Raw genomic sequence first — 12,191 nt, 5'->3', positions numbered from 1 at the left:
TCCCTTGGGATGGCACATGCTGCAAACCAAAGATATTTTTGAGGCTGAGAGGAAACCTCTAACTGAACAGGACATCAACTAGGACAACAGGAATAAACTAGAAATGTTCCAGGCAAACAGAATACCTCAGTCTTAAGCTCAAGGTACAAAGAGAGACTCTTCCTGAAATTCAAAACTCTAGGAGAGACCTGAATTTTCAAACCTCTTTTTAGGAAGTTTTTTTTTTTTTTTTTTAAAGGAGTAAAGTTAATAGTAATTATGAAATAACTATTCAATGAAATAAACTTAGGGGAAAATTTCAGAGTAAAGTAACACAGGTAAAATAAAAATTTGTTTAGTGTGTTTTGTATTAATTTTCATTATTTCCTAAATATTGTAAATCTCTGTGCTATTAGTAATATAACATCATTTCTAGTGATATAACATCAAACCTTAGAGGCCATGGTCTTCATCTCACTAATCTTTGTGTCTCTAGCACATTTTGAATTCCATGGCTGTTTCCTCAGTGAACATTATCAATGGGCATTTCAGCTTAGTAATCATTTCTACTGTAAAATTATTTAGTAACCTACTTCTCAAGTGTTTCTCTCACTTACTTCTGCTGAGTCATTCCTCTCAGAATCTTATCTTTATTCAACAAAAAAAAAAAAGAAAGGAGGGAGATGCAATCACATAAACTCTTCAATCCTGCCCCCTGCCTGCCCCTCACTTCCTCATCATTCCATTGGTTTCTATCTGTAGATTTTCAGGTACTAAACCAAACAGCCTATTAGTTTAGAGGCTTAGGACACAGGGTTTACTTTCAAAAGGCTTCAGTTCACAATGACATAAACTTTAGGATAAAAGGACATACTTTGAACAAAATGGAAGAGAAAAGACTATCCCTTCTATAAAGTCCCTAAAATGAATGAATTTGGCTATAAATGGATAAGAGCATTAACTCTTTAGTATACCTTTAGTTTACCTTGAATTGGAATTCATACTCTTTCATTTTGTGGCAGTGCAAACTGTAGGCCATATAACAATGTAGGGGGTCCCCTAAATGACAACAAGGTCACACAGTGACTCTACAATTTGATTCTTCTCTCTGAGCCCAAGTGTCATTACCAATTAAAATGTCATGAGTAAACACACTAGGAGTTCTGTTATATGTAATAGAAATCATATATGTGAAACAATTGGACAAAGTGAGCCCGAGTACATTTGGATAGTTATAATATAACATCAATAGTATTTTATTATTATTTGCATTTTAATAGAATCAAAAGAGAAAATACCATAGCAAGATATTTCTTGATTGAGATTTTCCCAGTCGTATCAAACAAACTTTACCATGAACTCATCTCTGTAAATCTCCTTGTCCCTATCTATTCTGAGGTAGCCATGGAATATCTACTCTTATTTAGAGCACATTGGTCCTCAGCATAAAACACAGTTTTAAGGGACAATTTCTATGACATAGTAGCATATGATGAAATCAGGAGAAAAGAAGACAAAGGGCACAGAAGCCTGTTCCACTGTGAATGAGAAGACTGGAGGGTTCCAAGTCATTTCATCAGTTATATCTGCCTAACTTCAAGGCCATGGGGAAAGGTGGGGAGCTCCTCTACCCCATGCAGGGAAGGGAGGGCAGATGAGGAACAGGATCACATTAGACACCTCAGCATGAAGGCTGCCCATATCATGTGCTACAATAATTTGTGTAAAACACAAAGCTGACCTTTATTTTGTTTGCAGTCCTCCAAATTAATTTTCAAGTGACACTTGCTGGAACATATATTGTAAAGTGACTCCTGTAAGAAAATATTAATCCCTCTTCTCTATGCTTACCCTAATCATTTTAGGTATAATCACAAGCATTATCATGACAAATAGTATCATAAGAACTTGATTTGAATGACCATGTCAAGTAACATGGATTTATTGTGGAAAGAAATTTGGGAGTAAATTGGAGCACTCAGCTGAGACACACTGGACAAAATGAGAATAACTTCTCCAGTAGTAGAATTAATCTTAAAGAGTCTTTAATTTGAGAAATAATTTTTTAAGAAGGTTGCAAGCAAAACAGTTTAGTTTAATATTTAGAGTCAGATCAAAAAGAACGTAACAGTAAGATTACAGGAAAAGTAGACTGGTAAATATGATTTCCTATTGAATTTTAATTATGCCTCAGAATGCGCTTTAACGATCTCATATTTGTTTTAGCAAAATCTGAAAATTTTGAGTAACAGCTATAATCTCAGTCAAGTAGTTTCAAGAGAATGGACATGGGAAAATACAATTTTAAGTATAGAAATTATACTTACGTAAGCACTGTGGTACTTCCCCACTCCAGGTACCGTTCCCTACACAGGTCAGAACAGCAGGAAAGGATAGTTCATAGCCTGGAGAACATATGTAGCTAATACTAAAGCCCCAGTCAAAATTTGTTCCTTCCAACCTTCCATTAGAAATCTGGGGAGGAGCTGGGCAGGTAACAGCTGCAATTACATTAAAAGTGATTAGACACAGCTGTTGAACTATCCCGGGTATAACAAAAAAAAAAAAAAAAGAAAAAGGAAAGAAAAGAAAAAAAATCATCAGAAGAAGCATATGTGCTAATTTAACCTTTCGGAGGACAATATGGTGTGACATGTTTTATTCTCCTGGTAGTAGTCCTGAAACATCCCTGGAATTAATCCCTCTAGGATGTGACTATTTCTTGGCAACATAATGGCTACTGGTTGTCAGAGATTCTCTTAGAAAATAACAAGCTGCCTGACATCTAAGGGAAGCAAATAGAGGGTGACCTTCCATCTGGTATACTGTAACTGATAAATTATTGGCTTTATATAAAATTATTTTTCCAATGACCTTTAGACAGCCTGAACATCAGGGCTGTTTGGCTATATATAGTGTCAACATTGTAGCAAGGAATTTGTAAGTAATTCTGTGACATTGGAAAACACTTACATCAGGTATCTCTTTAAAATATCCAAATTGGTTCTATCAACCACTTAAATTCATATGTTAAAATTTACTGTAGGGTTTTTAAATAAATTATTAAATGTTTAAACATTTATTTTAAAATTTGTTTTATAAGCTGGCTTCAAGGAAAGATGGGTAGGATAACGTGACAGAAATGAAGGGAAAAAGAGGGGCACACATTGCAATATCTAAAAATGAGGAATGTCTATTTGTATGACCACCAACATATATGAATAATTCTTGGAGTTACATTATCATTAACAGAATCAATTAATGATGTATGAAATAACTTCTAAATATAAGATGTGTGTTCATATACTTTCATATATTAACTGTATATATACAGTGATCTGATTTAGAAACAGTGTAATCAGAAGAAAAAGACACACATTGAAACTATTCTTTTTTGTTAAACTGTCAATTCACAGATGTTTAGAAAGACACCTGAATGAGAAATCTCAGTTCTATTATAAAACAATAGAAATAGCCTGATATTGCATCTACAGTATTCCATAAATAATCAGAAAAATTGGCAAAAAAGTCCTATCTCCAGTGAAAAAATAAATAGCATAAAGTAACAAATTTATGCCTCTATGGACAACAAGATTAATTCTGGATTGCACTAAGAAACATGTTGTTTATGAAGAGTTAGTTTTATAATTTAGTATGACTATCTCAAGTTACAGAAAGTTTTTTTCCCATCTTTGAGTTGTTTGACCCAAGTGGATCATCAAGTTAAAATTCTAATTCATTAAGCTTATAGTCTCTTTTAAATAGTCACTAATCAATATAAATGATGAAAGTGAGTACATATCAGAGCACATGATATTTTTGTTGTTTTGGATGCACTAAAAATCATTGTCATTACCCATAATAAGATATAATATTTTTCTTGAAATAGTTTAAATTCTCTATTTATTTTCTGTATGGTTTTAAAATGAAAACTACAGTAGTCAGTTTTCAGTATCAGAATAAAGTGAAATAATACAAAAACGCTGCTTAAGCTTACTTTACATTTTTCACATTAAAAAGTAAATATATAGCAGTTATCACTGATAATATTGAAGAAATTATCATACCTCTACAAGTTGGCATTACTCCACTCCATGTGCCATTAGTTGTACAAGTTCTAATTCTGGAACCATTCAATTCCATTGTATAGCCTGGCTGGCACATGTAAGAGACATTTTGTCCAACCACATAATCATCTCCATATCTCAGTCCATTGGCTGGTATACCTGGGTCTCCACAACTGATTACTATCAGTATTGGATTAGAAGAGCAGATGGTTAATGTACCATTTAATGGAGAGAAGTAGTAAGCATATGGCATACTTAATATATAAGTAGGGAAAATTAGTTATCATGTTCATTTTTAATCATAAAACATAAGGATATTTAAACCACACACTGGGAATTCCTGATTATGATCAGGTATGTTTATTACAGATTCTATGCATATGGTTCAGAAACTGTCATTTAGACTCTGAAGAGGCTAGGTTAATAAACTATTATACTGTAAGGCGCTCTGATGCAGTAACCCCTTTTAATATGCATTAGGGGATCATGGAGAAGTCATCCTATAGAGTCAAGATTTCTAATATAACATTTGAAATCTATGTATTCATATATATGGCAAGTGAAATCTCTAACTGATTAGGCTTGGTGGACTGAGAGCATATTTTCTTCACAGTGTTACTCAGCTGGATATTATAATAGTTTGGATTTTTTTTTTGTTTTTTGTTTTTTTGTTTTGAGAGAGTATGGGTAAAACACAAGTGGGGGCAGCAGGGGGAAACTGGGAGGGGCAAAAGGAGAGGGAGAGAGAGAATCTTAAGCAGGCTCCACACCCAGTACAGAGCCTGACTCAGGGCTGGATCTCACCATCCTGAGACCATGCCCTGAGCCAAAATCAAGTGTCAGATGCCTAACTAAATGAACCTCCCTGGGGCCCCCACAATAGTTTGTTTGTTTTTTTTTTAAGATTTTATTTATTTACTTGACAGACAGAGATCATAAGTAGGCAGAGAGTCAGGCACGGGTTGGCGGGGAACAGGCTCCCCCACTGAGCAGAAAGCCCGATGTGGGGCTCGATTCCAGAGCCCTGAGATCATGACTGGAGCTGAAGGCAGAGGCTTGACCCACTCAGCCACCCAGGCACCACCCACCCCATAATAGTTTTTAATTAAAACAATCCTAGGTTCAAAAAGAATACTTCCTATTGAATAAATGAAATAATGAATAAGCTATAAAATGTGAATCTATTACACACAGGGCAGGATACATGATTTGTGGCAATGAAAATGCCAAGCTAGGGACAGAGAAATTAATTTACCATTTTCGCCAACTCATTGACAACTCAAGTGAAAGAATGACCTCCAAGAAATTGCAACCTCCACTCTGGGAGTCATTTACTTTCTGGATCGGGGATCAGTGACAGGCCTACATAAAGTTCTTACTAAATATGTCTTGCTGTTGCCAGCCCAGGACAGGGAGAGCTGCTGCCCTGTTCTGCTCTAAGACTCTGTAAATATCCCCAACTTCTACCCATTTCATGCTTGCATCCAGGCCTCACATAGGGGTGGAAGAAAATTGCAATGTGAGCATCCCATTGTTGATGACACCATGGACTGGCTGGGCAGAGAGCATCAGTGACCCCAGAGTAGGAGTGAGAATGGGGAGGTCAGGCAAGGCCAGGGATACCACACGGTAGAGGGTGAATGGCCTGTAACCCATTCTAGGAAGACGGAGGCAGAGAGGCTGACTGTGCATAAACAGAGGCTCCAAGCCCTCAGCACATGCTCCATTGTCCCAGTAGATTTCACTTATACAAATTTAAAGCTGAAATTAAGAATTTTAAGACACCAATCACAGAGCTTTAAACCCCAGCAAGGGACCCTTTTGAGCATGAGTTTCTCTTAAATTTTATTAGCCCATAAAGCTAGCTCTGTTACATATACAATATTATCATTTATGATGCCACACCAGAAGTTTCAGGAAGACTTGAGACAGCAAAGAAAAGATAAATAATTTTAAATATGATATTTAATAACAAGGTAAAACAAAGATTATATATAAACCACAAAAGCGTTTGCTGTTTTGCAAATTTGCTGTGTGAGTTACATGATTTAAGCTTGCTTTGGACAAGGAATTGTCTAAAAGCTTTCCAGCAACTAAGAGAAAAAAGGAAAATCCAGAAGTTTACACTATTTCTTTTCTGGAGATTAAAAAAAAAAAAATGGGGTTAATTGCCTTTTAGTTTTTTTTTTTTTTTCTTTTAAATCTTTTTGTTCATAAGAGGGTAAATAATTTCATGAAGTGAATCTGGGCTATATTCTTTCATTTTTACTTGTAATTAATTCTTCAGCAAGGATTCCCTGATCATCTCATGGGTGCCAGCAGGATGGGGGATCAGACTAGAGATGTATTTTGGAGATCTAGGGTCAAAGACTAAAAGTAGATTAAGGAATGGAAGACCTTAATAGAACCTCAATTACATTGTATTTATTAATTTACCATTAAAAATTATGAATGTCAAGATTTCTTTCATATTATTCTAATCCACTAAGCCTAGGAAGTTTTAAGACAGTGAATCATGACATTTAAATTAAAGAACAAGGTTCAGGGCACTTCACCTGATAATCCTCAGAGCCCTGGAGACAGTTTGCTGAAATCACACTCATTGAGTGTTTCTGTCTGAGTCCTAATAAGAATTTTGCATATAGGACAGTTTTTTGTTCTTTCAATTACTGCAGAGGAAACAACTTTTTAAATTGTACAACCGAGTTGAATAAGAAATCAAATCCTGCTTATTTACCAGGAATGTCACTTCGAAATTTCAGTTTTGAAATTCTGTTTCAAAATTTACAACTATATCAAAGTGAGTATTAAGACTTTGATTTATTTTGTTTCATTTTACCTTCTGTCTTTTTCTATTTTTAACCTATACTCCAATTAAGAAGAGGGAAATGAAGGTGCACACCTACAAACTGTTGTTTTCTAGGTAATAGTTTGCAAATGGAAACAGAACCCTGGCAAGAAAGAACAGCCTAACCTGATCCTAAGGCTCAGTGAGCTGAGATGCAGCCACTGTAAGAGGCCAGAGGGGTTATTTTCCAAAGAGGCACCAAAAGAGAGTTTGCATATTGTGGCAGCATCATGAATGAAATGCCTGACAACAACAGCTTCCCAAGGATTTGTTTGGTGTCTTCCTTGTGAAGCAAGGCCAATCAAAGAGGCAGTTGCCAATAGCAACAGTCTTTGTAAACAGTACCTGCTCCTCCTGTCAATTCATTTACCATCAGTTTGTTTTTAGCAACAAAAAAGAGGCTTTTAGGGCAAAACCTTAGAAGAGGGGCTCTTTAGGGTTTTACCTTAAAATTCAGAGACACCAGGGCATGACAACGGAATGCTGTGCTTCATTGCAAGAAAAATCTTTTCAAAGGTCACCAAAACCCCTAAGCACACAGGCACATACACGTGCACACACACACCAATAAACCCCAGAAAGACAATTGTTTTGTCTCTCTTCTACACTGTTATATTTTCAGAGCCTCATCGAGTGCATCACTCATTATAAAAGTTTAAGTAAATATTTATTTAAAGAATAAATATGTGAATGATATGTAAGGAATAAAGAGCTCAAATTCTCCAAAAAATATACATTGTTTTAAAGGTTTGAATTTGTTTTTCTGGGAGTTTTTCTTATTAGCTTCTATCATGCAATTGATGCCCATGTGGCATCATTTATGATAAATCTAAGTAGATAATCTCTCTGCTAAAAATAAAACATAATTGTCGTAATTCTAGTCTATGCCACTTCAAAACCACTTTCTCTTTTAACTTCTTAAGTGAGGATTATAAATATGCATTTTTAAATAAAATAGGGTCACATTGCCCACACTTTTATTCCCTTACTTGGATATACATGCAATATAGTTTATGTAAGTAAACTCTGGATGTTTGAGTTAACCTCATTTTTTTTTTCTATTAAAGACAATGCAGTAATGGAAATTCTCACCCAGACATAATCACACATTTGCTTTTCCAGGTTTTAGGTTCATAAAATAATTCTACTATAGCAGAACAAAGTACCAGAAAGGTGATCATTTCTCTGATAATGCTTCTGGTTTTATATAATCTCCCAATTCAAACACTGGTTTCCTTTTTAGATCTCAGCGGTAGATTTTCTCAACCTCAACCTTGGCACCACTGACATTTGGTACTAACTAATTTTTGAATGGAGGGAGCTGCTTTACGCATTGAGAATGTTTAGCATTGACCTCTACTTGCTAGATACTGATAGCACACTTCATTCACCCACACTGTGACAGCCAAAAATATCTCCAGACATTGTCAACTATCCCCTGGGAAGCAAAATCACCCCTGTCTGAGAACCACTGCACTGAGAGATAGCTCTCTCTCCATAAGGAGATTTAGATGACTTTTTTTAGCTTCACTTTACCCAGTTTCATGCTGGGATATCTTCTCCAGCTTTCTCCTGTGCCAGAGTAGCTCCATCTCCCTGAACCATTCTTTACAAAAGAGAAAGAAAGAAAAGTCTTGGAGAATTCTGTTTGGTAACAAAGATCCAGTGAGGTTTTTGTTCCTGGTGATTGGAACAAAAGCCTCAGATTCATTTATCACTGGATCTGAATATGCTGTCCTTGGCCCAAACGCCAAGACCTGTCAGATACAGGGCATTAATCATTTTGGAAGGAATCCTAGTGGGTTAAAAAAAAAAAAAATTCCAAGAAACAAATGAATGTATTTCTTTTTCACCCTGAAAACCAATCCTTACTGCCCTTGACAAGCCCTGTCCTGGTGCAGACTGTATCTTCTTCCTTAAATACTACCTGCATTACGTGTCTTGGGTATCAAAGGTGGCTCTGGCTATTGAGACATCAAAAGGTAAGAATCCTTTACTACATTTTTTTTAAATGACTTTTTACGTGTGCTTAGTTTTTAGATATTTTCTCTCATTCTAAAGATCACAGAAAAGAACTTCACTAAATTGTACAATCAGAGTACTTTTATGAACTTGGTATTACAGCAAATATCTTCCTTCCAGCTTGGTTTAGTTTCATGGGTCTTTCTCAACATAATTCCTCTGCCAAAGTTGACCTTGATCGTATGATATATTCTTTTACCTACCCAAGACAAAACTAATTTATTTAGGGGAAGCTTCCCACTCCAGAACTGGCAGTAGGTTCATAAGGACTTATCTGGAGAAAAGGGAAAGAGTTCTTGTTTGTGAGGCATCTTTTAGAGAAAAATTAATTAAATATTTTATTCTCAGTTCAATTATAATCTTAACCTGGCTGAATATTAGCAGGTAGAATTTATGTGAGGGAAAATTTACCCTTTTACTAACATCTCTACTCTGGCTAGCTATGGAATGGGGAGGACGGGGGCATTACTATTATTATTAAATTATGTTTATTCCAAAAAATTTTTCCAAAAATCATGAAAATGAACAAGTCAAATTTACCCATGGGATTGATTGGACTGTGTTCTTTTTTTTTTTTTTTTTTTTAAGAACAGAAAAGGAATGTGTGTGTGTGTCTCTTCTGGCCAATCAAGCAAATGTGTGTGTGTTTCTACTGGCCAATCAAGCAAATGAATGTACATTTGCAAAATCACCCTGGTGGAAAATGCTCAAAAGGGTGAAACTGCTTGGAATACTGATGCTATTTCATTACTCTATGAAATATTAGAGACCAGAGATCTTACTTACTGGACTCTTTATTCTCAGATCCTAGGAAAGTACCCAAAGATAATAGATTTTATGTAAATGTTTTTTTATTAACTGAATCCCTAAGTAGTCCGATTACCTTATATAGCTACATTTCTATATTTTCAGATAAAAAATAGACTGCTATAAGCTGAAAAATAAAATTACATTCTAAAAATTAGATGACCATTCTGATTTTCACTATGTAGTTTCCTAGAGATAACAAGCCCAGGAGAAAACAGAGTGACCAAATTTTTATTTTAAAAAAGATAGAAAAAATCCAAACAGAATTTAATTCTTTTTATTTTTACTTTCACCACAACATTGTAAATGGATAATTCATTCACCTACACTTTAAGGGCTTTATTAAATTCCCCAAGGGTCCCTCTTAATTCATATTCAAATCATCCTGTATCGAAACATGGATCATATCATGTGTCTTGGTGATCTTATCTCTTTCAGCTGATATTATTCCAATTCTAGCAGCTCCACTTTGTCACTGATTACGTATATGATTCAATAGTAGCTTGATTCATTCCCTTTGACTCATCACATCAAAATATTTCATCTCTTACAAGATTTAAAAATTTATTATTAACATATATTTGCACTTTATGTTTGGACATTCATCTTGAGACAAATAAAATTATTGACAAGATATATAGAAAAATTCTAATTTTAAGCAGAAAGGAATGTTGAACAAAAATAAATCTTACAAGTGGTCAGCTCATTAAGAGATGATATAACTCTGTAAAACTCAAATTGGTAAATGCAGAGAAATTGAAAAAAATTAGAGAAGAGTAGGCTATAAATTAATGAAACAAGTTCATATGCCTTATAGGTAATGTCTTACATTTATGCCTTGTCAAATATGTTTGACCATTCTAGGGAAGATAGAAAATAAAGCAAGAAAACAAAGAGAAGGAAAAATACAAAAAGAAGGAATGAGATGAACTTGAGTCAAATAAACATGTTTAAGTCTTAGATCCTATGTATACTGTGTTACCCTGAAGAAGACATTTGTGCTTCCTCTGTAAGATACCATTTCTTCAAATGTGAAACAGAAAGGCTAATGGTATTCATTTCATAAATCTGTTATTAGAAATAAATGAGAGGATTTGTGTAAATTACTTAGCACAAATCCTAAGGACCAATAAACACTGAGTGACAGATATTATTTCTTATGAGTAAAAATAATAACAATTTGATTGGAAAGCAAAAAAAGGAAAGTTTTGTTTTGTTTAGGTGGGTTTGCCAAAAAACTGCAGCTAAAGCTTTGGTTTGGAAATTTAGTTCAAGCATTTTAAATTTTCTTTATACGTAATTTAATTCATTTCAAATTCTTATATAGGTCCTTATGTTTAGATGCTAAAAAAAAAAGTACCTACAAAAGGCAATTATGTTAGTTAAAAATTTATTATAAATATTTATTATTTGAACTTAACCTTTCTGGTATATATAGGAAATAATTAAATTGAATGGAAAATTCCATCCATGTATGAGTAGAAATAACTGTTCAGCAGTGGTCTCTGACAGTAGTCAGTAAGTCAATTAAATAATTTGGTACCTCAGTTTCCTGATCTACATGTGCAAGTCTATGATACAATCTCTTCCAGATCTAAAATTACATGGTTCTTTCAGTAATGTGCTTAAATTGACTTCCCCTGCAAGTTAATGAGAAGAAATCTGAGACAATGGTTCTGATTCAGTTTGATAACCACATATAAGCATTATCATTATGTTAGATTTTTAAATTATAGAAGTTTAGCATCTTAAATAAAAGACTTAGGTATTTATCCTTGACTAGTTATTCTTTGTGGGGGAAAAAAGAAGCTGTGTTATTCAATTGATTTCCTTTATTCTGAATATATTCATTATCTCAGTCTTTTTGATAATTGTATATTAAATGCATACTATCTTCCAGAATCTATGTGTTCTGTTATCTACAAAATTACAAGCCCTTTCTATAAGCATTTTAAAATAGAATGAAATTATAAATCGTGTGTGTCATAGTTAAAATAAAACTCAAATGAGATATTTCAGTGAGCCAACATTTCGTTCTGTGCTCCACTCTAGAAAGTCACTGGGATAAACAGATCTGGTTACTATTGTTCTAAGACATTTACGGTTTAAAGCAATGAATTTTGGAACACTGAAAAAAATTAAATTAAATTAATTTTTTTTAAAAAGATGTTTATGGTTTAGCAGTATAAGTCATTGCCATTCAGAAAAAAAAAAAAAAAGAAAGAAAAAGAAAAAAAGTTATACAGCATGGAGAGAGCACTTTTAGCTAAAAGGGATATGAGGAAGAAGTATCTTGAGAAGGCTTAACCGAAACAGGTCATTTGAGCTGATGATTAAAGGATAGCAGATACAGTTCTAAACGCTCAAATGGGATAGTGTAGTACGGAAAGTAAAGCATATTTGCCAATTGTTAGATTTTTAAGCCTCACCAAAAAAATGAGACATTTGCAAAGTAAGCAAAAGGATTT

At 34.3% G+C, this 12,191-nt stretch overlaps 1 protein-coding gene across 2 annotated transcripts in view; it reads right to left on the bottom strand.

Annotated features, from left to right (window-relative positions):
- Nucleotides 1-12,191, bottom strand: part of CSMD3 (CUB and Sushi multiple domains 3) — a 1,221,727-nt gene that overhangs the window by 37,714 nt on the left and 1,171,822 nt on the right. For both annotated transcript variants that reach the window (XM_032858445.1, XM_032858446.1), the window contains 2 exons: nucleotides 4,047-4,226; nucleotides 2,307-2,480 (listed from right to left, as the gene is read on the bottom strand). In XM_032858445.1, the coding sequence (XP_032714336.1) occupies nucleotides 2,307-2,480; nucleotides 4,047-4,226 (354 nt within the window). The remainder of the gene's footprint in view (nucleotides 1-2,306; nucleotides 2,481-4,046; nucleotides 4,227-12,191) is intronic.

This window comes from Lontra canadensis, unplaced genomic scaffold, assembly GCF_010015895.1.
Source record: "Lontra canadensis isolate GAN:19392208 unplaced genomic scaffold, GSC_riverotter_1.0 scaffold15, whole genome shotgun sequence".
Lineage (NCBI taxonomy): Eukaryota > Metazoa > Chordata > Mammalia > Carnivora > Mustelidae > Lontra > Lontra canadensis.
The sequence above is the reverse complement of the archived record's forward strand: the minus strand, read 5'-3'. Positions and strand labels throughout refer to the sequence as shown.